General features: G+C 35.8%; 1 protein-coding gene across 2 annotated transcripts in view; it reads left to right on the top strand.

Annotated features, from left to right (window-relative positions):
- LOC150079019 (UDP-glucose 4-epimerase-like) overlaps nt 1-27,308 on the top strand; it is a 121,108-nt gene that overhangs the window by 8,446 nt on the left and 85,354 nt on the right. Inside the window, exons 1-2 of one of the 2 annotated variants that reach the window (XM_090383886.1) lie at nt 8,237-8,316; nt 26,507-26,650. In XM_090383886.1, the coding sequence (XP_090240012.1) occupies nt 26,524-26,650 (127 nt within the window). In that variant the 5' untranslated portion in view covers nt 8,237-8,316; nt 26,507-26,523. Of the gene's footprint in view, nt 1-8,236; nt 8,317-26,506; nt 26,651-27,308 lie in introns of those variants that run through there. The other variant, XM_090383885.1, reaches the window with a different exon arrangement.

Genomic DNA, 27,308 nt, shown 5'->3' with positions numbered 1-27,308 from the left:
AATTGATCAAGAGCACCTTCTTTCAATATACAGTAATTGCAGTGTTCGTATCAAGTGTACTACAGTACTTTGCATGGCTTTACTTACTTTATTTATAATACTTAATGTTTCATACCAAACAACTACACTTATAATAAATTTAAAAGAAGTAATTTAAATAAAAATAAAAATAAATAAAATTTCTGTTTATAATCCGGTCAGAGGAGTTCACAAGATAGAGAGAATACAAGAAACTTTCTGTTAAGTTAACAAACCTTGTATTTAAGACTGCAATTTTGCATCTTTTCCTTTGGCCTGTTCCTTGATTTCATTGCAGTTGTAATATTTCGTAACTGATATCGTTACATTCAGAGCAAAGCAAACAGTTTTAAATGTGAATTTCCATTATTGTGGGTTTTTGCTGCATTAAAACTAGGTTTAAATAATAGAAATATGGAAAAATTAATTTACTTTAACATCTGATTATAAAATAAATAAATTTACTGCAAATGTAAATAAGGCAATATTGAATATATATTTTTTTAAATTAAAGTATTATGTTAATTAAGAAACAACCATGGGCGCCGGCAGCATTGTGCAAGTAGATACCACCTTTGGACTTCGAAGTAATACGTACACAATTTTAAATATTTTCATTGGTTTATTGAAACATAAGATATTGTAGGTATTCGAAAATTTGTTGAACAAATATTTATATTCTCATATGCACTACTTTGTAAAATATCCTGCCGGCGCCCATGGACACAGCTATTTTTTATATTTAAAAAAATTAAAATATCGGAATTCAGACTCTCTACATTCCCGGGCGGCCGCTCGTACTTACGTACGGCACTGGTCTTAACCGTATCCTTATCCCCGACGAGCCTTTCAAGTAACGCCTATTACAGCTTGCCATTCTGATTTCTTTAGGCTATGGTGTGTTTGAGGCTTTAACTGAAGTGTACGAAAACTCCCATACACGTAGATTCATCAGCCAAGGGCATAGAACAAGAAAGATCCACTTGTGCAGAGGTGAAACAAAATCTGTTTTTTTTTTTTTTTGTTCCCTTCCACTGACAGATTTCTGAAACTAATCTCACGTTATCTCAACAGCCATACAAAACCAGCCGTCAACTCCTTCCCCCAATTGCTTTGGGCGGGGGAGGGACGAAGCTGGTAAACAAAGCTTATATATTCCGGCGGGGCTGTTCCATATAAAGGCTATAGCTGTACCCCTTATGATCAAAATAATGTGGATTTATTATTATTATTTTTTGTTTTTACTACTGTTACTTGATTAAAGCTTAATGATTCTCCGGAATAATGCATTAACCCCCTCAACTGCTAAGGTACCCCCCCACCCATTGAGAAAATCCTGGGTTGCCTCCCTGTATTGCAGCAATCTAGGGAGCCCAAAATTGTGCTTAAATGGACCCAGATTTCAGCTACATTATGAATTAAATATAAATTATTATTTTTTGGCTGATGCAGAAAAAATCCGCATGTCATTTGGCTTAATATACTAAGTAGGCTTTTGCGGGCTATTCTGAAGTACTAATTGCTTCTATGCAGCCAGAACAATCCACTCAGGGCCGTGCAAATGGGAAGCGGGCATTAGATGCGCCTCACCAGGGCCCCGATCTAGGGGTTCCAATCAAGAAAGCCATCAAAAGTCCCAACATAAATAAACGTCACCCTTAATTCCGTTTGCATACGAGTTCCCAAGTGCCTTGCACGGCCCTGAATTTATTATTATTATTAGTTTATGGTGCAAGGAAGCCTGAAGCTTATGCTGCACCAGCCAAAAAAAAAAAAAAAAAAAAAATCTGAATTACCCTGAGAGAGAGAGAGAGAACAAGTCAGAAGTAGAAGGGAATAACCAAGAGAGAAGAAGGATGATATCCAGCTCAGGACCCTGGGTGTGCCAAGCCCATACTCACCAGACGTGGGCCCCTGGTATTATCCACTTAGTAACGAATAGCTTTTATCGTTCTTTATTTTTACTACTTCATATGTGATATCCAACTTAGAATGACATTCTAAAATTTCTGAGGAATTTAGGAAAAGAAGTATTTTCCCGTAATTTTATAGTGGATTACTATAGGGTACTGGCCTACTAGTTGAAGTAATTAATTGGAGGCTTGCTATAAATGTTTTGAAGGTTATGGGGAAATGAGGTGAGCACAGAAATAAAGTGTAAACAAGTTGATTTGAGAATTTACGACTCATAATAATTGTTAAACTACATGAAATGTGAAATACTGTACCATTATAACGGTTAACTGTAGTAAAAGAATAGTCAAAATAATTTCTGCGCAAGTTCTTTCTTTTACTCACTCCCACACATTTGATCCGCTCGCGGCCCCTCCCCTTCCTGTGAAGTTCAAGGGCACTTAGTCATTTCCCCGGCTGTTCTCGAAACTGGTACGTATGGTCGCTTACATATCTTTCTTATACTGTACTGGTATATGAGTTACTTCTTTCAGTGGTCTACGAAAATATTGGTGTCCGTATACTTTGGGAGCGTGGTGAATACACATTAAATGGGTTAAATACTCCAAGATAAAATGTTAATTTGGATGCAAGTAGTAATACTAGCTTGAAACACTGATGGGGTAAAAAATTTGTTTATCAAATATGCTTCTGATCTTAGAAGAAAGAATTAAGTTTTAATTAATTAATTTGGAAATTTTTTCATTAAAATAATAAAAATATAAAACAAATTTTTAGGATTTTATTATCATAAAACAATATTTTAGTGTACATATTCTGACAGCACTGTGTTCAACATTAACAGTTTTCGGAACTTAATGAATTTTCCGAAACACTGAAAATTAAAAAAAAAAAAAAAAAAATTGTACTCGTAATTTTCATTTTACTAATAAGTCTTACTAGTTGTTCTTCGTGTTCGGTGCAATACTTTGGATGAAACTGAAGAGTCGGTGCCATTTTCAAGGCGTTTTTCAATATGGTTCATACAAATAGGGATTTTTCATAGATATAGTTCGTAATTTGCTAAAACTCCTATCGACTACAGTATCGGAAAATGTAATTAATATATTGTATTGGATTATGTTTCATCCCTCCCTTAATCCCTAGGGGTGTTTCCAGAGCAGTTCGCTTGTACCCCGCGACGTTGCGTTTTTTTTTTTTTTTTCACTTCTTACTATGATGTGTTCGCTTCAGATTTGTTTGTATTGTATTTCCTTCATAGTTCAGCTTATATAACGCAGTGTAATTTTCTTGTTTTTGCAGTACCTGTTCCCATTTCTGCCGATGCGCATGGTGGAAATGAATTTTGGTGTGCATGTTGAAAGGGGGTAAATTTTTGATCGATTAAACTTGGTACATGCGATGCACTTAAAAGGGGGTGAGTGGATTGGTGTGAAGCTTTATTTTCTGATTTAATATAAGAAAGTGGTGTTTACATTATCTAGGAAAACAAGTGTTACTTATGTTAAATGATTTATTCCTCCGTAAAGTGTGTTTTTTTTTTTTTTCGGCATATAGCTGTACTAGCGTTTCCTGGTACCCATAAAACTGTTTTGAGTAGACATTAAGCATGGAAGTAGACCGTAAAATCAGCTGAGTGTAACACTGCAGTGATGGCCAACTGCAGAAGTGGGGTCACGAAGAAAGGAAATATATTAATGAAAATAAATTTAATAAATATCCAGCTTGGAAAGAGTTTTTTTAAAGTGTGCTTTATATATAAAAATATGACATCTTAAGTATATTATTCCTTTTGTTGTAATCTTTTGATTAATTAAATATTTTATTAAATATTTTTCTAACGACTGCGATCGGAGATAGAGGTCTTCCATCTGATTGGCCTCCCTCCTACGTGACCTACTACGCTTGCAAAACTTTTTCATATGCCAAATGGAATGTGTAAATTCAAGCCGTCTGCTACTAAGACATGGATGTAAAGTTATGCACGTATTCTTAAGAAATTAAAGTGATGATACTCACCATATTTAAGATATCATTTTACAGTATCGGAAAATGTAATTAATATATTAATTTATTAATAAATAATTTATTAATAGCAATTTCGCGTACCGTATTGTATATAGGTTTAGATGGATGGATATTAATTTGTTTATCCACTGGCAATGCCAGATTTAAGTAGACTGGGTACCCCGCCCACATTTTTTGAGAGCCTCAAATAAGCTTAGGAAGGAAGCAACAGCCATCATGTTGGTTTAGGTCTCACACAAGAGTCCCGCATCGGATCGAAGCTCCGCGGACTAACCGAAATGTCGGTTGGTTCTCATGTAATTTTGCAGTTCTTGGGTGGATGACGTTCCAGTTTTTATAAATAATTCATTGCCACCGAAAGACCGAAATTTTAAAGGTTCGACAGAAATAAAAAGTTGGAAGGAAGACGATTTCTTTGATGTGGAAGATTCGAGCAATGAAAATATTGAACTTCCACCGGACGAAATCAAAATTATATCGCAATGAAATTTCCAATACCAGTTTCTAATGAACGTTTTCAGTTGTTGAAGTGGTGGGGAAAAATCCCCCCCTCGAAGTTGCAGCCGTGGATTGTTTCATTCCTGTCAGCAGTGTACCCAGTGAAAGTATTCTGCAGCTGGATTTCTAATCCAAGAGAGAAGAATAGTTCGACTCGGAAACTGTTTGTTGATGATTATCCTCTTCTGCATAGCAGAAATGTGTAAAATTATGAATATATTTTCTCTGTTTAACGTTTTTTAAAAATTTTTGTGTATTACGTACAATAAAAATGTTAATTATACATTTTTTTTTATCCTTTGATGTGAGCAATACACGAAGGAACCAGTTTTTTCCTGCTTCCTTCGTGTATCGTGGCCGTGAGATCCAACCGGACAGTGCAGTACCATCGTGATATCCAAGCCCGAAGGCGGGATTAGAACCCGCGACCTTTGGGTTGGTAGGCACTATACACTGTATAAAAAAAAAAAAAAAAAAATATTGTAAATACACACAGTTTACCGATGAGTTTAACCACATAAGTAAAACTTCACAACCGTGATGGCATGTTTGCATTACCAGGGTACCTGCTCGCCCACCGGTGAGTGAGCCAACAAGCTCCGAAACGGTGCGTTGTTTATTGGAAGTGTTGCAATACCTGGTATCTCGTTGTGAAGGTAGCCACAATATGAGATAAAATCAAACGATGCCTTAACACTACTTATGTAGTTAAACTTATGGGTAAACTATGGTGTATTATACCAATATTATATAGTTAATTTCAACCCATAACATATTATGCCTCGTGCATTTAGTCTTCTAAATAAAAATGTTAATATTGTTGACGATTGCTTTTTGCATTTTTTAATATGTCATTTTTTGTATTTGTTTTGCGGAATGCGAGTAGAAACAGTAAGGGTCGGATTGCTGATAGAAACAATACGGAGCATGTTCAGGTGTTGGTCTAATGAAATTAAATGAACAGCGCAGGCCTCTATCCCCGACACCTTGAAAGACTGCGCCTGAATAATCCAGCCTTTGCCTTGAATTTTTATTTCACATAAAAACATTTCTCTTTAAATACAGTAAAATCCACTACAACGCATACTTTTAACGAAATTTTCTATACAACTAATATTCCTAGTTCCGGGTCGACTTCCCTTATTATTAGTGCTTCTTGTTTGAGTGCCTAAAATGTATTTGGTTTACAATCAGTGGCGTAGCTACAATGTAGGCAGGCAAGGCAATTGCCTCCTGGCCCGAACCCTTTAGAGGCACGGCGTCTTTGGCTGTCTCCTCTTTTTGCAATTTTCATTAATTAAGTAGGGGCATGCTCTTTGCCTCCGGGCCCGAAAAAGGGTACCTATGAAATATTTACAATGAAACCTTTTTGAAAAATTATGCAGTGGAGTTTGGATAATTCGTAATATTGGTTATTTCGAATTATTTTTCTGCCCGTTGAATCTCCTATTTTATAAAAGTAAATTATTTAATTCTAAATAATTTTGATGCACCTTCAGCTTCGAATTATCCAAGCTCTGCTGAATGGAGCATTCGCTTGAAGGAAAGTATCAGTTTTTAATTAAAAAATGCGGCAAAAGAATTGTGTATAACCTCTACGTTTCTAAATGAATCAGCTCTTCCCATAGGAATGCAAAGGAACAGCTTTCCGTCAACTTTACACAGACACACAAAAAAAAGGAAGGGCTCGTGAATTTGGGTACCTGTGTTCTTATTTATTATTTCCTTGATTTTGTAATAATAAATAAATTAAAAAAAGAAAAAGCTCAAATCGATGAAAATATACGAAAAGCTGATTCGAGACAGTAACAAAACCTTTTTTTTTTTTTTTTTTTTTTTTTTTTTTTTTTTATCCCTCCTCTCCACGATTTCAAGATCTTCCGTTTACATTCAATGTGATCGAATTCAGCTGGCAAGCTGAACACACATTTACTATATTTATTGTAGATTGTACTGAAGTAAAATTATTTAATAAGAATTTTCCGGGGCAAAATTTTAAGCATTAAAAACAAAATTTGACATAACTAAATATGCGAAAAATAACAATGCATTGTATCTACCTGAATGCGTGTTGTATTTATTATTCTTTCAAATTGGCAGAACAAAATATTTTTAAATTTCGAGGGTTTAATATCATGCAACCTTAACTACAAAATTGCATTTTTTCTCTGAGACAACTTTAGTATAAAGTAAAACTATGACAGTATATGACAATGCATATCATGTCATATAACTGTATCTCTCTAGTACTCTTAGTTTGGGCTGTAAGGACATTTCCGATTAACTAAGAAAATGTCAAATGACTTTTTCTTGGTTAATTACAAAAACGTTCACTACAAAATGATTTCGTAGTTAATGTTGTTTGACACTAAATCCTCGGTTTGTAATACACTATTTAGTAATTTTATATATTATTGTTTTTAAAGAAAATATTTAACTAAAATAAAGCAGAAATTAATACTTTTACATATCATAAAAATGCAGTAAGAGTTTTTATTTTATCAAATAATGATTCTTTTGAAATAACTTTCGGCAATATCCATTATAACGAAATGATTTGTGCTCCCCTGCGAATTTTGTGGTTACAAAAAGTTGATTGGGGGACAGTAATGAAATATTGATCGAGTAAACCACTTGATCAATAAAAAAAAAAAAAAAAGCCAGAATTATTAATCTAATTTATTTTACTGTAATTTATTTCCTCAGCCGAAATTAAATATTGGTCGAGCGCAATTGGCAATACTGGCTGTGGAGAACCGAACAAGTTTTGACTTGTCCTTTTTTAGGGAGAGGAGGACAATACAGCCTGAAAAATATTTAGAACCAGCAGGAGGCCAAAACACTACCTGGAGGCGACTGATCCAAGGATCAGGGGAGAATAGTTGGGGTAATTACCCATCTCCCCACCTTTTCCCAGATTATTTCCAGAATGGGCCGCCGCGCACCGGAACGCTGTTCAGTTTGGTTTCGTTACACGCATATCAGTAATGCCACATACTGTACTTTTCAGTCATATTGTCTTCCTGCCAATTATCATTTCGGAATGATATTGGGTATTAACATTCTTTATGATCTAGTACAGTATATGAACGTCCTGGATCATCTACATACATGATTATTAAAAATAGGATGCTTTATTAACAATCATATTCCGTTTCCTAACATTTTCCTTTTCAACCCATGATTATCAGTAAAAAAAAAAAAACATTTTTCATATGCGGTCATCTAGAAGCGGCCATGGATTAGTTACCGAATAAGTGATGCTCCAAGTCGAGCCATGGAATTAGCTCCTCTCTCCTCCCATATTCCAAGAGTAGATACCGTATATGCCTATATTTCAGGTTTTTTTATTTTATTTTAGCACCGTAGTCAGTTGCCAGTTTGGCTTATATTGACAGGCCGCCTTGCTATCGCCCTCAAAATATAAAGGCTGGACCTGCCCATGAGCAACCCCGTAGTTGGACCTATGGTGGTTACCCAAATAAGGCTTGGGAACCAGATTCGAGTGGTGCTATTGGCACCACAACTAATGCAGATAAAATTGTTAGATTCCCTACTAAGCGAAAATGAACATTTTTGCCCACAATTTCTTCACAAAAAGTTTTAAACCACTTTAAATTATATTCATTTATGTCCAGAAAAGACACAGTTAAATTCCGTTAACTTGGGGGGAGAGAGGTAATTAAACGGATTCATTCGTCTGTATTTTGTAGTAGTTATTAATTCATTTTTCATAACCATAGAGTATTACGACTGTGGTTTTTACATACTAGCATATGGTCCGTGTGCTGGTCCGTCGGTTGGGTTCCAGAAACTGCGTATAGTTGTTTAGTATTTCTGGACACTCTGACGCAGCAGGTAGGTAGTGGGGAGGGTCTTTCGAATTGTGATAGCAGTATATTTTATGTATATTACATACTGTCCAACCACTTTACATCTCCAGTATTAGTTCAACTTCCCTCCTCTTCTAAAGCCAAGCAGGAATTAAATGAATCGCTGCTATTTATTAGTCGTCGATTGCTGTATATTTAGGTCGAGTTTGGAAGTGCAATACCAGAACTGTTGACTGGCTCTGAAATATAGTAGTAGTATGATATATATATATATTTCATACTATTACTATATGCAAGCCACATCTTTAGTACACTGATGATTAACCTATAAGTCATGTTCAGGTGAACTTATGTAATTTTTAAAGGAAGTAAGTTACTTCTGTAGTTCGTTTCTGTTCTCTGGCTTCTGTTTTGTTAATGGCACATTGCAGCTTTCCTGAATATACAACGGTATTTATCAAGTTGCAATGAAGATTAATTAAAAACAAAAAAGTTTGATTTAGTTTTCTGGTCTTACATGGAACACGGTAAGTCTGGCGAGCAGGTCATAGGGGCGCCAATGTCTGGGGCCGCCAAAATTCAAAATTTTTATTATAATAATATTCTCTTATAATAATAAAAGTATCTCAATGAAAACCCTAGGACCGCTCCTGGGAGTGTAGATTCTCATTACCTCCTCCCAAATTCCAAGTTGGAAGAAAACTCTAGACGTAATATCAATGATGTGTGGAATATTGCTTGGTGATATGTATCTTAATCCATATAACGATTGAAATCGTTTAGCTATTACTTTAAAAACGTTACTCGGCCATTGGTTAATAGCATTAAAAATGCTTCAGCAGTCTGTTGCAAGAAATGAATTAACTTAAATCATTCTGGCCTTTTTTTATTCACTTTGCGACTTGTAATTTTTGTGTGACATATTTTCATATATCATAGGGAATTAGGTCTTTGAAAGGAAGTAATCGTAGGAAAAGTATACAACTAATATGATTAATGCATGTATTAGTTAGATAATCATCTTTGTTTCATAAATATTTTAAATCTATTTTATATCACTGTGTTGAGTATTAATACTTGTGAAATAATATACGGATTAATATTTTTTGTTTAAACATGTGCAAATATTTTAATTTGGGATCTGTAAATAATTTATACATTTTCTCTTTTATGTAATGGGAAGAAATGTGTATAAAGGGAATTTTTGGGACACTAAAGGAAAATCCTAAGTACTACTGGCTTAAGTTTGAAAAGATAATCCCAACGAATGCAGCAGAGTCTTAGGCAGTTGTTACAGGCTCTCCCAAATTAGTATTAGCAAAGTTTATAGAGCATCAGCCAAAAAAAAAAAAAAAAGAAAAAAAAAGTAATAATAATAAAGTTTTTACTCAATTAATTGGCTTGTTCCTTCTAATAATTTGTCCAATCTCTTTCTAAATTTATTCAATTACCGATTTCCACAATGTGGAAGTTTATTCCAGTAATCAATTACTATGTGGCTGAATGCAAATTTTCAGATATATTTTGAAAATTTCCCTTTTCAATATAAACTTGTGTGTTGCCTGAAATAAAGAAAAAAAAATTGCCATTTGTGTAGGGATAAATTCTGTCCTGGATATATATGCATATTATATTACAAGTATTTTTGGCATACTGGTGCCTCCTCTTTTAAAAGCATATTGCTTGTAATTGTATTGTATGCAGGCTTGGAATGGTCTGGATTGCACTGGAACACTTTTTTTTTCATCATATGCAGCAGCAATATCATGTAGTTACTTGATTATTAAAACTAAGATTGTATTGAGCATTCTTTTTTGATAAATTTTCCATTTCAAGCTCTGATTTTGGGATATATTATTATTTTATTTTTTTTTTATTGTTTGTAAATAATTATATAGGTTATACTTTTTTACAAATTAAGTTTGCTTACGCAAACTTAATTTGTAAAAAAGTGTTAATAATATTATGTCAGTATGATGATATAGTGAGGGATGTTCAAAAAGTTTATGCATATCAAGAAAAAGTTAGTTTTCACTTGTATTGCTTCTTGTTATAGTTAGACAAGTTTATTACAAGTTAGACAAGTAAGAAGATAAAGAAAATAAATTAGAAACCATTGGATAAAAACATTTAAATATGATCAATGTGTGGACTGACCCGAGGAAATAATAAACTGTCCATTTATTTCCTGAACCTTTTACATACCATCAACATGACCAGCTTATAAGATAACAAGTAAGTTTATAAGGTGAGATAACTGCAATATATTGTGTAGCCAGTGGACATGCGGTTTGTAGAAAATGTACCTACATCAGGGGCGCCTCCGTAGCCAGGTGGGCAGGAGCAGCAGTGCGTGGCACACGCTTCTTGATCAGACCGGGGTTCGAGCCCGTGACCACCAAATACGGAGGATGCGGAAAGGTCAGGGAATGACTACCGCATATCTCCGGAGCAATATGGCCTTAGTTGCTAATGCTCCCAAATAACAAACAAACAAACCTACATCAGGGCCATTTTAACATGGAAGCCTGGAATGCATGATGTATCTGACAGCAACAAATTCAAAAAAATTTAGATTAATGCATATGCTATTTTTTGTGTCTGTACAAGTGTTTATTCATTGGTTGGTTTGTATGTTGTGTGAGCTGAAAAACTCATGAGGGAAAATGCTGCTCCCTCTACTTTGATTGATGAGGACATTAGAAATTCCTTCAGTCATTGTACAGTAATAGTAAGTAATAGATTTTGCCATATAGTGCAAGGAAGCCACAGGCTTTTGATGCCCTGTCAAAAAAAAAAAAAAAAACCACCACCAAGTAGATAAGAAGTATAAATTATATGCTTCCCTCCTCACACAGGTAACTATCCAGTTTACCTTTGAATTTAATCAAACTGTCAGCCTTGACCATTTTACCGATGTTCTACCATTCAACCATCAGAGATGGGAGAAATCAGGGGGTAGTTATCAGTGGACACTGCTCCTTTTGGACTTGTTATTAGAGTTCCCCAGGGTTCAGTGCTGGCCTTATTGTTGTTTTCTATGTTTATTAATGATATTAAAGAGTATATCAGGCTTAATGTCTAAGTTTGCAGATGATACAAAGGTTTGTAGGGTAGTTAATGATAGTAGTGATGGATGCTGCTGCAACAAATTAACAGTATTGACAAATGCACAGTACTGCATATTGGTAACAGTAATCCCAGATTAACATATTAGCTGTGTGGTACCACACGCACAGTTAACTGTGTGGTACCACACGGTTAGTGGAAAATGAAAAAGAGCTGGGGTAATTGTGCAGTGATATGAAGTTCTGTGAGCAGTTCAAATAGGCTGTCAGGACAGCTCATGGGGTTTTGTCAATAATATGCAGGAATTTTGCTAGCAGGGATAAGGAAGTAATTATTCCAGTGCACAAGGGAATGGTTAGTCAACATCCTAAGTACTGCATCCATGTCTGGAGGCCTTAATTTGGGAATGGTGTAGATCTGCTGGCACGTGTGCGGAGAAGGGTAATGAGATTGATGAAGGGAACAAAAGGGTGGTCTTGCCGAAGGTTTCAGTTCTGCATATTTGCAGCATCTGGAGACTAGACACCTGTGTGATGATCTGATTGAGGTGTTTAAGGCTTTGAATAGATTGACAAGCTCAATACAGTTAGCATTCTTCTCTTGCCCAGACTATGCACAATGAGGGGCATAAATTTAAAATAAGGAAGGGTAGTTGTAGGATAGATGTGCAGAGGTTTACCTTCAGCCAGCAGGTATTTGATTGTTGGAACAAACCTGCACCTGTTCTTGTGGACATGGATAGTTTGAATAAATTCAAGTAGAAACTAGAAAAATTATGGGAGGGATTGGCCAGGTGATGTGGAAGTGTTTTTTTTTTTTTTTTTAGACAATGCTTTATAAGCTTGTTTTCTTGCATCATTGGTCAATACTAATAGTCACCTGGAATTAGGTGGGGAACAAGGTTGAGTTTAGATGGACGATAGAAGTGTGCAATACCTAGCTACATTTTCATTATCACTCTCCGTCTAAATGCTAATCATGAACACTGGTCTTAAAAATTGTACGCTATTTTAGAGCCAATTCTGTGGAGATGCCTGTTGATGGAAGAGTAAACTTTGCTGTAGCACTTAATGATAACTTGTAAAGCAGGCATTATGCCATTGGTGAAACTATCATAAGAACAAGGAATTAGTTGGGTTGAAAGCTGGTTTGGTATGGTTGTTAAATGTGCAGTGCTGGCAATCTGGTGGGGACTGCAGAATTTTTCCTCTGCTGTGTGCTTGTCAGGGAGAAGCAGTCTTGTCAGCTTTTCATGATATTTTCATTTGATTGCATTGTTCACTCTAAGCATTAATATTGCATGTAATCGTAGCATTACTTTAGTGGAAATTTTTTTTTGGTGGTGAAGTGGTATGTTTTCGCTCTCTAAATTCAGATTTGGTCTAAGGCACTAATGTGAAAAGTATGTTTTATTGATTTTGTTTAACTAAAGATTAAGGTTATATGGCTCTAATCTTTGTTTAACTAAAGATTAGGGTAGGGGTTATATACAGTCATTAAGAAAAGATTGAACATTTTGGGTGTACTTATATTTTTTGATCTGTTGGACTGATATCGGCGAGTTTTGTATCATTAAACACACAAGATGTGGAGTACAGTACTGAACAGTACTGTACTCCAGATGTGGAGTGCAGAATTGCTAAATAGGCAATAGTTGGCATGTATCTAGGGCCCTGAGGTGTTACAAGAGCCTCATCTCTGTGATTGATTTACATAAGCAGTATTATTGAAAACAAAATAAATAAAAAAAAAAAAAAAATTATTTTACGTATTATTATTATCATCATCAGTTGTCTACCCTGTGACAGGTCTATGACAGCCAGAACTTAATCATCTTTCCATTTCTTTTTCAGCCTATGATACCGTCAGCCTCTATCAGATTATCCAACGCTCCTATTCTCCTTCTCTTAAACTCTTTCCACCTAAATACCTGTCCAATCCTCTTTATTTTCCTTATGGCTTTTATCATTTGTTCATTTCTTTTGCTCTCCTTGGTGTTTTCTCATCCAACTAGCCATTTCACCTTTTCAGATCTCTTCCAGACTTGCATCTCAAAAGCTTCAATTCTTCTACTATCCTCCTTTTTTAGTGCCCATGATCCAGTCCCCATAAATTTCTTTGTTTCCTTTTCTCAAATGCACTTACCCATTTCATTTCTAGTTCTAATTGCTTCTGTTTTTTTCTGATTACTTCTGCCATTAATTGCAAATACAGATAACTGCCACACACAATTATCTGTATTTATCTACTTGAAATATTCCGTTATATGTTTTAATATTATTTCATTTTCATCCCTTCCTACCATTATAGCTTTATTCTTCACAAAATTTATTCTCATTCTATATTCTTTATAGCATGTTTGGTTTAAGTAGTTAACTGGGAAGAATTTCATGATATATAATGACATTTCTACTCCTGCTATAATTATCAACATAAATATGTAAAATAGCTTCTTTACTAAAGCCCTTTTTTCAAATAAAGGGTGAAAAAAATTTTTACAATACTGCTGTAATATCAAAAACATGTGTGAAAGTAAGATTGCACAAAACCAACATGAAATTGGTGTTTTTCTAATAAAAAAATGAATTTTGATTGTGTGACACACACTGATTATGATTTTGTTAACAAAAAGAGAAGTTGGACAGACATGTTGCAACAAATTTTGGACAGCACATATTGTTGCGATTTATGCAGTGATATGGAAGAAATGCTTTTCTTAGTATTTCAATTAAAAATAATAAATAAAGGTGCAACAATGTATTTTTGTGATTCTTAGCAAGTCTAATGCAAACCCTTGTGATTCACTGGTATAGGACAGTTATTTTGCATATTCTTACCTTCTGAGGGAAGATGGTCATCCAGTGTTCAGATATGCAGGCCCTTTCTTAACAATACAGAATAATTTAGCTTAATGTAGACATTTTTTAAATCAGCACTGTCTGTTTTGCACTTACCTGACTGTATTATGTAACTACCCCATGGACTCACATCTGGTAAGTATGGGCTTGCACACCCAGGGTCCTGAGCTGGATATCATCATTCTTCTCTTTCTTGGTGATTCCTTTCTACTTTTCTCTCTCTCTCAGGGTAACTCGGGAATTTTTTTTTTTTGGCTGGTGCAGCATAAGCCTCAGGCTTCCTTGCACCATATGGCTAATAATAAATGATAAATGACTAACTCTTTTGAATATTCCCTATCCTTTCCCACGTTTCAGCTGAAAGTATATATGTAGTTAAACATCCCAAATCTTAAAGTGGGACCTGATCCTTGACAGATCTGAGAATTTTCTGGTGGTTTTGTTACAAAAAAAAAAAGTAGCAAAAAATATTGCATTTCTGTATACTGAAACTTATTGTACTGCAAATGTGTATTCTTTACTTTTTCTGTGAAGAAAAAAATGTACAATACAATGAAAAGAATGGTAAAAGTAAATGATTTCTCCTTCCAAAATGCATTGTTAATGTGTATGGAAAATTTTATAAATGGTAAAAGTGAAAAGATTGATATAACTGATTCACCAGATTCTGCACTTTGAGTTCCACAGTTATCTAAAAATTGAATGCCATCCATTGTACAGTAGTAGTAGTGGCAAATGTTGCAAGAAAGCAACCTTATATAGCATCAACCACACACACTTTCTTACTCAGCAAGTGGTCTGTCCTGCAACCATCCTTCCTCAACTTAAATTTATGCCTCCTCATGTGTGTAGTCTCAGCAAGAGGAAGAATGTTTTGCAAATCATTCCTTCTGTTTAACACTTCGTGTATGAATCATGAAACTGAGTACTTTGTCACTTAACTAGATAATTCCACAATATAACAAATTTCTCTCTTTTTCTGTAGAGTGCTAAATACTTTCACAACTCAGAGATGACATCTCTAACCTGCACAATCAATTCTCATACATAGCTTTGGCTACTGTCCAATTCAAGAACAAAATTTGTTGATTCTTGAGTGGCCGAATTTGGGAGGTTTGACTGTATACTAACATCTGAATCAGTAGAACAAAAAAAGTGCAATCATTCTGTTGGTGATACCCTTTTTGAGTTATTTTGATATTTTTAGTTAATGATATTTCAGTCTGTCAGACTTTGTTCCTATCTAACTGGTTTATAATATTCACCCTAATAATTGTGTATTTTGTAATTAGTTAGCTCAGCTAGCATCCCTATAGTATTTGGCCTTTGTCTTAATTGACTTAAGTTTGACACATAGTTAACAGAAATGGATGGATTTGAATTTTATTATTATTATTATTATAAGTACTGGAAAATGATCCACGGAAGCAAGTATACACAGCATCAGCCAAAAAAAAAAAAAGAAAGACACTACCCATATCATCTGTTCCATTCAAATAATAATGCGTAATTCTTTAAATTTATTCAAGCTACCACTTCCACAACACCAGATAGTAGTTTGCTCCAACAATCATTCTCTTTGACCGGAAGCAAATTTGTCCACATCTATCCTGCAGCTAGTCTTTTTCAATTTAAATTTATATCTCCATGTGTGTGTGTGTATTGTCTGAGGAAGAGTTAGAATGCCATAATCATGAAATTTGCTCAGTTTAAAACCTTACATACTTCAGTCAGGTCTACTTGCTGCAATTTTCAGAACAAATCTTTTGTGGTAAGAGTACTCCTTTGTGCTCTTTACTAATCTGGTTACCCTTCTCTCCAATCTTTTCTACATCTTTCTTAATACAAGGCTTTTCAGACCTGTATGAAGTACTCAAGATTGCACATAACCATTGCCATATACGTTATGCTAATCACCTCCTTGTTCCTACTGTAAAATTTCCTGTTTATATATTTCCTCTAATAGCCCTTCTGTACTGCTGTTGGACTGCCCAGCTAACCTCTAGGTCTCTTTCATTCTCCACCACCACCTTAAGTGTGGTACTACTTAATTAGTATGTTATTCTGGAATTACTGCTGCCCATACACAATACCTTCCAGTTGCCTAATTTATGTAATTTATTTATACTAGCTTGTATTTGCATAAGCCCTTGAAATAGTTACATGCTGATACAAAAAAAAAGCATTTTATGTTTTTTTTTTTTTTTTTTGAGGGGAAGTTAAAACTGCGTGACTTATGCAAATTTTATTGGATTGCAACATATATGTGCTAGCTTGCTCTACATATATATCAGCAATAGCAAATAATGCAATAAAGCAAGCTTATACAGCTGCAAAAAAAAAACAAAAAAAAACAACATTTCCCATATCACCTATCCATCCACTGTAGTAGTTTTAGTTCTTCCTTGAATCTATTCAAACTACAACAATGTCAGATGGCAATTTGCTCCAGCAATCTGCACATCCAAATAGCAGTATTTCTGCACATCTATGTTGCAACCTTCCTCATTTTGAATTTATGCATTTATGCCTATTCATCTGTGTAGTCTGAGCAAGAGCAATGATTCCAACACCGTATTATAGTTTAAATTATTCATATATAGGGAAGTGTGTGTGTGTGTGTGTGTGTGTGAATAATTTTAATCTTGTTTTGATGAATAATTATCTTGTCTGATACATTACAGGGTAATATATCAGACAAGATAATTAACCCTTAGCCATAATTATGAAAGCTTCCTTGGACTCAGGGGACGTGCTGATGGATGGGAGATGTGCAAATGTGTCTCCAATTCACAGAGGGAGATCAAAGGGTGACACAAATAATTATAGACCTGTTAGTTTTAACTTCTGTTGCGGGGAAAATAATGGAGTCACTGATTAACAGGATCATCTAGATAAGACTGCAGTTATATTTCAGACACAGCATGGGTTTGTTAAGGGGAAGTCTTCTCTGACAAATTTGATTAGATACTATGATGTGGTCAAAAAGGACTGGATGCAAGAAATAATTTTGATATCATATACTTGGAAAAAAAGGACTGGATGCAAGAAATAATTTTGATATCATATACTTGGATTTTAGGAAACCTTTTGATACTTTGGCACATGGAAGACTATTGTACAAATTGGAGCAGAATGACATTAAGGGCATGTTGCTACAATGGATAAAAGGATGGTTGAATGGGAGAAGACAGACAGTAGTTATCAGTGGACTAATGTTATTAGTGGAATCCTCCAGGGTTTGGTGTTGGGCCCATTGTTGTTTTCGGTATTTATTAGTGATATTGATGAAGGTATATCAGGGTTAATGTCTAAGTTTGCAGATGATATGAAGGTTGGCAGGGTTAATGACAGTAATGATAGTATGCTGTTGCAACAGGATCTCGAAAAGTTGAGCAGATGGGCTTGGAGGTGGCAACTGGAGTTTAACATTGACAAATGTAAAGTACTGCATATGGGTAGCAGTAACCCTAGAATAATGTATCAACACATCACATGGTACTACACTCAGGGTAGTGGGAGAATGAAAAAGACCTAGGGGTAATTGTGCAGTCAGATATGAAGTTTTCTGAGCAGTATAGACAGGCTGGAAGAGTAGCTCATGGTGTTTTGTCAATGATATACAGGAATTTTGCTAGCAGGGATAAGGGGTGATTGTCCCCCTTGTATAAGGCAATTGTCAGGCCACACCTTGAGTATTGCATACAGGTCTGGAAGACTCCTTTTAGGAAAGGTGTAGAGCTGCTGGAATGAGTACAGAGAAGGGCAATGAGATTGGTGAGTGGAACATAGGGTTGGTGTTACCGAGAAAGGCCTAAGTTCTGCAAATTGCAGCTTCTGGAGACTAGGCACCTATGAGATGATCTAATTGAGGTGTATAAGGCCTTGAATGGTTTGAGCAAGCTCAATGCTAATGGGTCTCTTCCTCTTGCTGAAACTACTCACCTGAGGGGACATAAATTCCAATTGAGGAAAGACAATTTTAGAATTGCTGTGTGGAAATTCGCCTTTAGTCAGTGGGTGGTTGATAGTTGGAACAAACTTCCATCTGTTGTAGTGGAGGTCAACGACTTAAATAAGTTCAAGGAAGAACTAGACAAACATTTGGAGTGAATGGATGAGTGAAATTGGAGGTTTCTTTCTCTTTTTAATGTCAGATGCTATATAAGCCTGCTTTCTTGCATCACAAGCCTCTACTAATGCTAATGCTAAGAACAGTGCCACTGAGAACTGACTGAACATTACATCTGTTTTGAACGTATTCATATTTATTTAAGTCGGAAGGCAGGAATAAACTTTTTAGCTAAAAAATTAAACAACCAGGTTATATATTGTAAGTTAAAATAAGGTTGAACTGCCTAATGAAAAAATTTCATTCCTTAGGCTCTTTGCATCTAGGCTTTTTAGCTAAAAAAAATTTATTCACCTTCCAGCTTAAATAAATGTGTATTTAATTGTAATTTATCACACTATTTATGCAGTATGATTCAATGAAAATAAACTGAGATTTATGTGTTCAAAAGCTTCATAAGTGTGATTAAATGTGGTGGTGGTGGTGGGGGGGAAGAATAACTGTACCAAAAGGTGTAAAGTCTGCATTGAATTACAGTACAATATACGGTCACCTGTTTCAGAAAATGCTGTTGAATTTTCCTTAAATTACTATATGCTAATCGTAATTTGTAATATTATGAATTACCGGATAAATGAAAAAAATAAGGTGAACTTATATATTGCTGTTGTAAAATAAATTGTAGTTTTTAATGGAGAAGTATTATCAGTGATAATTCTACCATACTACCAGGCCCACCACTGCAGGGGAACTGGAGGGTTGACAATTTGGTTTGGTATGGTTAGCTCATGTGGAACCATTTGGCAATCTAGTTGAGGGGGAGGTTGGGCCCAGAATTTATAGTTTCACTGAGTATTATGTTAGTTATTGCTAGGCCATCTAGATACCAGAAGTTACACCACAAAGTAGTGGTGTTACTTCTGATAAAACTTCTGGCCTTTTTATGCATTATTCAACGGCTTCCCACTAAATATCTTAAGTCTGAGTTGTCAAGGGCAATATTGATAAATATGGCATTTGATAGAAGGAAGCAATTGAAGGAAAAGTAATTGAGCAACTAATATGATGCACCATCAGATTAGTTGGCTTTAAGTCTCTGTTTTGCAAGAAAACAGCTTTCAAACTTCACTGTGAGGAGTCGATGAAGAGGTGCCATTTAGATGTAATGTTTTGGCTTTATTTTTGGAGAGTGCTTAATGTATAATGAAGTTATTTAACTCAGCTTTAGTGAACAGCTCTATGCTCCAATGTCTCTTCATCCAGGATTGGCTGAAGTTCTCAGGTCTCCACCAGATGCATCTTCATTACATTCCATTTAGTCTTCTAAAGAATCTAGTCCATGCTGTGGACTAGATTCTTTAGTTGACAGTATGCTAGAAATAGCATACTGTCATCACGATGGATTGGTCTCATCACTGAATCCAGGTTCAGATAAATAATCTTGTGCTTATTCTTCTCTGAGAATCTAGTTCTCAGAGAGACTGGGGTTCAAGCCTGTGACTACTGAATACGGTGCTGTTTCTTGTATTCTGTCTATCTTATGAACTCCTCTGACCATTTGGTCGTCCCGGAGTATAAACAGAAAATTTATTTTAGTTACATTCACGTTAAGTTTAACAATCATACCATGGTCTTTTGGCATCTTCCATCTCATGGATGAGGCAAACAGCATAGACTTTTTCCTTTTGTTCAACCAGTCATGTAATCCATTCAAACCATCAGTAAAAATAATGTAGTGACAATGCCTTATTCTGTCACCCAGAGAACGAAGTATAACTGATAAATTTTCTGAGTACCCATCATGATTTAGTTAGAAAAGAGTCACACATATAATAGAATTTGTTGGGGTGATTTTAAAAACACTTTTGAGGAATGATGATGAATGTGTTTCAGCACCTGAAAAAAATTATAATTAAATTACTAAATAACAATGATTTAGATGTATTCAAAGAATTACACAAACATAATCAGGGATAAGGAGGTATGGAGGCCTCACTTTAGGAAGGATGTAGATCTGCTGGAACAGGTGCAGAGAAGGGCAACCAGATTGGTGAAGAGAACAAAAGGGTGCGCTTACCTAGAAATGCTTCAGTTCTGCAAATTGCAGTGCCTTGAGACCAATGCCTGCAGGGAGATTTGATTGAGGTATTTAAAGCCTTGGCTGGATTGAGTAAGCTGATTGTCAGTGGTATTCTTCTGCTTGCTAAGACTTACAAACATGGGAAGGGTACAAATTCAAATTGAGGAAGGATGGTTGCAGGATAAATGTGCGGAAGTTTGCCTTCAGTCAGCGGGTGGTCGATTGTTGAATGGACTTCCATATGTTGTTGTGGAAGTAGATGGGTTATTATTATTAGCAATATAGTGCAAGGAAGCCTGAGGCTTATGCTGCACAGCCTGAAAAAAAAAAAAATTCAAGTTATCCCCGAGAGAGAGAGAGAGAGAGAGAGAGAGAGAGAGAGAGAGAGAGAAAAAAGTAGAAAGGAATCACCAAGAAAGAGAAGAATGATGATATCCAGCTCAAGACCCTGGGTGTGCCAATCCCAGAGACTCACCCGATGTGAGCTCCTGGGAATAATAAATTCAAGGGAGAACTAAACAAATCCTTGGAGGGTACGGATGGGTAAACTGAGTTTTTTTTTTTTTTTGGCTGATGCTATATAAGCTTGCTTTCTTGCATCATTTGCTATTATTATTACTGCTATAAATGTATAAAGAAGAATAATAAATAAATAATTATATTCATATAGGTTGGGTGCATCAGTATTGAGTTGTATAATCATTCATCATGTTCATGTAATTGTTTTAGTCACAAAACTAGTGCTAGAGGAAAATTGAAACAGATTTTGAATCAAGTGTCCAAAGATCTGTTTAGTCTAGTTTTTTCCCTCATGAAAAATACTTGCTGGCCCGTGTAATATGCTATTACATTTGCTCTTAATGCTTTAATTGAATGTGTAGAAGTGCATGTATTAAATTTCAATTTGTACACATTAATGTTTATAATAAACTTTTAGGTTATTGAGAATGAAGCCATTAACTTTTTTTTGTATTATACGCAAAAAAATACCATTCTTTTTTTTTTTTTTCCTTTACATTCATTATAACTCATGTTCCTGCAATATAGCCAATAAATTATTTTTTGTTCACTTATATCATGAGTTGAATACTCATTTTTCCAGAAAGAGCACCACTGTATTGTCCAGCAGTGATGATATGGTTAATTCATATCGGATTTTAAGAGGAAAGTTGTAGTGTGCATATCTTGCATAATGCCTAAGAAGAATATATAATACAGAAGAACTAAGAAGGACCCCAATATTTTTCTTTATTTTATTACTTCTGTCTATATCACTTTAATTATGCAGATCTTGCTGAAAAAATATTTTTTGCTTTTAAAAACAAAACATTCAATTAAATTGTTATTGAAGGAATTTAGCAGAAACTAAGATATAGTCATACAGCCACGAGAATGAACCGAAGTCACCACCAGACTGTTTACTTCAGTAGTAAATTGGCAGTGGGATGTTTATGGTACTTCGATTTTTAGATGAATTATACTTTCAAACAAAGGTAATCATATAAAAATATAATGACTGGATTATAGAATAAATTCAGTACCCATTTCAATCTTTGTCTATAATAAAAATTTATTATCTTCATCCCCCTCCCCTTTTCCTACTTTACTACTGTACAAATTGGAGCAGAATGGTATTAAGGGTAGGATGCTACAATGGATAAAAGGGTGGTTGAGTGGGAGAAGACAGAGGGTGGTGATCAATGGACGCTGCTCTTTGTGGACTAATGTTATTAGTGGAGTCCCATAGGGTTCGGTGTGGGCCCACTGTTGTTTTGTATATTTATCAATGATATTGATGAAGGTATATCAGGATTAGTGTCGAAGTTTGCAGATGATGGTAAGGTTGTTAATGATAGTAATGGCAGTGTGCTACTGCAACAGGATCTAGAAAATTTGGGCAGATGGGCTGAGAAGTGGCAACTGAAGTTTAACATTGACAAATGCAAAGTACTGCATATGGTTGAAGTATCCCCAGAGGAATATACCAGCTGTGTGGTACAACACTTAGGGTAGTAGAAAATGAAAAAGACCTGGGAGTAATTGTGCAGTCAGATATGAAGTTTTTTGAGCAATGCAGACAGGCTTGCAAGAGGTCATGGGGTTTTGTCAATGATATACAGGAATTTTTGGTAACAGGAAAAAGATAATTGTCCCTTTGTATAAGGCAATGGCCACACTATGAGTACTGTGTACAGGTCTAGAGGCCTCATTTTAGGAAGGATGTAGATTTGCTTGAGCGTGTACAGAGAAGGGCAACAAGATTGGTGAGGGAAATGAAGGGATCCTCTTACCAAGAGAGGCTTAAGTTCTGCAAATTGCAGTGGCTGTAGACTAGGCCCCTGCGCGGTGATCTGATTGAGGTGTATAAGGCGTTGAATGGGTTGAGCATGCTGAATTGTGATGGGATCCTTCCACTTGTTCAGATTTCGAACCTAAGGGCATAAATTCAAATTAAGAAAGAACAGATGTAGAATAGATGTGCGGAAATTTGCCTTTAGCCAGCGGGTGGTTAATTGCTGGAGCAAACTTCCATCTGTCGTTGTGGAAGTTGATAGGTTGAATAAATTTAAGGAGGAACTGGACAGGCATTTGGAGGGAATGGTGTGATTTTTTTTTTTTTTTTTTTGGCTGATGCTGCATAAGCTCATACGCTTGCTTTCTTGCATCACATGCCACTACTACTACATGCCACGATTACTATTACTAACACCCTCTATTCTCTTAAATAGACTGTGTATGGTGGTGACCTTTAGTTCATTCTCTTGATAGTAGGACTATAGTTATAATCTCAGTGAAAGATCACTTTCTTTCATCTGTTAACAATGTGTATTCAGTGAGTGCAAAAATTTGTAAAATTCCCAAAGTAAGCCATTAAACGGTTTGCATCCAAGGGATTTTTTAATGTTCCACTGTTCAGGTGATGCATAAAATTATTTTACAGATTTTTTACACTCTTGAAATATGTGGTTGATAGAAAAGACAAGATATTTTCAGCAGGTAAAAAGTTACTTTTTTTTGTGTTTTTCTTTCAAGCTTGAAGAATGCAGTGCAGTTAGAGTAGCAGTTGTGTAATTCTTTCACTCTACATTTTAATACTTAGTAAAATTGTTAGTGAATGTGCTAGAAATTTTCCAGTGCTCAGGATAGTAATAAGATCTCTCTCTCTCACTCACTCACACACACACACACACACACACACACACACACACACAGAGTGGAATTTCCTTTTGAAATTTGCTACCCACTTGTTGATAGTTGTCTAGGAGGACACATTATTGCTCACTGTGTGAATGGTGTGGTACCCTTTGCACTTGTGCTCTTCAGATGAAAGTACTAAATCATGTCAGTGCTTGAATATTGTGGATGTCAACACATGAATGGCCAAAATATACTGTGAATTAAACATTCTTAGATTCCATTACACAGTAGTAGTAGGGTTACAGTTGTATAATTCTGTCTTATTTAAACTTAGAACTCATCAGCAATCTGTTGTAGTTTTTTCTTTTATATAAAATATATTATTTTACTTTTATTCTTTCATGGCTGTCAGTATGTTTTCAAATATTAACACTTCTTTGATTCCAGAATAAGTGGTTTGTATTATAGTTTACTTTCCACTGAGAGTCTTCTCTGGGGTTATACTAGTTTCAGTAACTCAGATGCCGAAACAGTCTATAAATGAAAATAGAAATTTAAAAAAAAAGGGAAATGTTGAATATAATACTGTATATTGAAAAAACTAGATTATAATTTAGTGCATTGTGACATCCTCAACTCCAAATAAAAATAGAAGTTAGGTAAATCCATGATCATTATCAATTTAAGATTTTTCTAATTACCGTGTTTTTCTGGACCATAGGACACTTTTTTTTTTTTTTTTTCATGTAAAATGTTGCCAAAAATTGTGCTGCATTTTATTATCTGAAGATATACTAGATGTGTGTTTTTATTTATAGCCATGGCTAGAAAAATAAGATCAAAATGTCTACATTTTAATAGGCTTGAAAAAGAGTTTTTTTTTTTTTTTTTTAGTGTGTGGGAGAGAGAGAGAGTCAATATAAAAAAAAAAAAAAGTGTCATATTTGGACTATCCAAGAACTAACTTATATTCCCATCTGTATTTTGTCCATAAATTGTGTTTGTTCTCTGGTCAATTTGTCGGTTTTTCTGGATGAAAAACCTGATTTTTTGGGGAAAATCTTGCTGTCCATGGTCAAGGCTGATTAACTCAGCCACGGGGCTTAGAGGGGAACAGGCATTCTGTGTGCTATCAGACACTCAGTCTAAAACACTGATGGATCCAATATCTTTATTTTAGAAGATTTAGGAGAAGTCTGGTTGGCCTGCCTCCCTAAAATCCACTCATGCAAACCTTCTCTCAATGGTAAGCCCTGTCACATCACTTTGATGGCAATGAATGTGTAGAATGGTTCTCTTCAAGACGCCTGGTCAGCATGAAGAGGTAAAGACCAAACCCTCCAGCACATGACAACACGATGGAACAAATGGGCCACAGTCCCCAGCGGCTTTTGCTCCCCTTCTTACGGCAGCGAGAGGATCAGAGTGGAAGCAGAGGGTGCTAAGAATCTCTGGGTACGACCAAGCTGCCATGCATGGAAACTGAACTTGATCATTGGTGAAGACAATATTAGAGCTGGAAAAGGAATTAGAAAATGTGAATTAGAATGTCATCAGTTTGGCTGAAACAAGAAGAAGAAATGAATCACTTATAAGTTTATCAAGTGGAAATTTGCTGTACACCAATGGAAACAGTGAAAAGAGCAAAGGTGGAGTTGGCTTTCCAGTCCATAAAGATATAAAAAACAACATTTTGGAATTCAAAAGTACATCACCTGTCAAGACTGCTTCTCAGGATTTCTAAGAGGCAATGATTTATGCACAGGTTGAAGAAATGTACATCGAAACTGAGAGACTTCTAGATGTACTGCTTCTGTTAGATTGTGGGGTGGGGTGCTGGGGTTTTCGGGGACTGTAGGAGTCATCACGGAACAAATACATGGGCTGCGTTAGGGTAACTAAGAATAAGTATGGGTGCATGTGTACTTGCATGACACCAATGCTAGGAGTATAGTAATTAAATCTGATGAATTTGAAGTGCTGGTCAAGACATCAAAGGCAGATATTGTTGGGATATCAGAGACATGGTGTCACACAGATATAAGCAGTGCAGAATTGGAATTTGGGGAGTACAATGTGTACAGGAAGTGAAACTTGGGCACTCACCAAAAGAATGGAAGAGAAGCTGAAAACTACACAGCAAAGAATGGAACAAATTATATTAGGAATCAGACTGTTCACTGGCACTACAATGGGCACGTGAGCATCAAAACTGGACCTTGAGTGATTGGAAGAAGGTCGTCTGGTCTGATGAATCACGTTTCCAGTTGCACCATGTGGACGGCTGGGTACGTGTGCGTCGTTTACCTGGAGAAGTGATGGTGCCAGGATGCACTGTGGGACGAAAACAAGCCAGTGGTGGCGGTGTCATGCTTTGGGCGATGTTCTGCTGGGATACCCTTGGTTCAGTCATCCATGTGCCGGGCACTCTGATGTCTACCACCTACCTAAACATCATTGCTGACCAGGTACACCCTTTCATGGCAACGGTCTTTCCCTCTGGCAGTGCTGTCTTTCAGCAGGATAATGTGCCATGCCACACCGCCCAGACTGTTCGAGACTGGTTCACGGAACATGAGGATTTCCAGGTATTGCCCTGACCTCCAAATTTGCCAGACATCAGTCCCACTGAGCATCTGTGGTTTGTGATGGAACAGCAACTCCGATCTGCAGCATCCCAACTATGGACCTTACAGGAGTTAAAAGGATCTGCTGGTTACACGTTGGTGCCAGATACCACAAGACACATTTAGAAATCTTGTAGCATCCATGTCTTGCCGGGTATGAGATGTGTTGGCTGCACGTGGAGGACCAACATCATATTAGGTAGGTGGTCATACTGTTTTGGCTCATCGGTGTATGTATCTAATGTTGCTACTCGTTCTTCATACCAAAGAGATTATTTATTTTGAGAAGTATTATTATGAATGCATATTTTAATACCTATAATAATATTAATTGATTAAATGTTTCTTTACAATTTGATATTTCTTTTCAGAACAATTACTGTTCATTATGACTTCCAAAAATACAGTTTTTGTTACTGGTGGTGCTGGTTTCATTGGTAGTCATACCATTGTCGAACTTCTGCTTGCTGACTATGATGTTGTTGTTATTGACAATTTTGTGAATGCCGTTCATGGTAGGTGAATTTTTTTTTTTATTACTTGTGTAGTTTTGTTGTAATAAGTTTTTAGAACCAAAAATGGTATATATATATTTTTTTAAAAATATGATTCATTAAATAAAATGAATATGCCTTATATCGGGAGGTGCCTCCGTAGCCAGATGGGAAGGAGTAGCAGTGCATAGCACACGCTTCTTGATTAGACCGGGGTTCGAGCCCGTCACCACCAAATACGGAGGATGTGGAAAGGTCAGGGACTGACCACCGCATATTCCCGGAGCAATATGGCCTTAGTTGCTAATGCTCTTAAAAACCAAAACAACAACAACAACCTTATATCAGGTCAAACGATATGGTGTATCCAAAAAACCCACTACTATTTGAATAAAAGTTAATCTTAAATTACTGTATTTTCCGGACCACAAGACACTTTTTTCCCCTGGAAAATGTTGCCTGAAATTCCCATGCAGCTTATGGTCTGGATGTGTAAATTCTGTGGCACATGTGCTATGCACAGCTGTTGTTAATGGCACACCTATCAGTGTGAAAAAAAAATAAAAATAAATAAATACCACAAAATATCAGTAAAGAATATACAGTTTAATTTTACTTCTATTGCCAAAAATGATAACCCAGATTTCAGCATAATGGGAACCCATGGTTCATATTTACA

Source organism: Mastigoproctus giganteus, chromosome 10 (assembly GCF_048544385.1).
Source record: "Mastigoproctus giganteus isolate SK-2022 chromosome 10, ASM4854438v1, whole genome shotgun sequence".
NCBI classification, from domain to species: domain Eukaryota; kingdom Metazoa; phylum Arthropoda; class Arachnida; order Uropygi; family Thelyphonidae; genus Mastigoproctus; species Mastigoproctus giganteus.
Note: the sequence above shows the minus strand (reverse complement) of the source record. Positions and strands in the feature narration are given on the sequence as shown.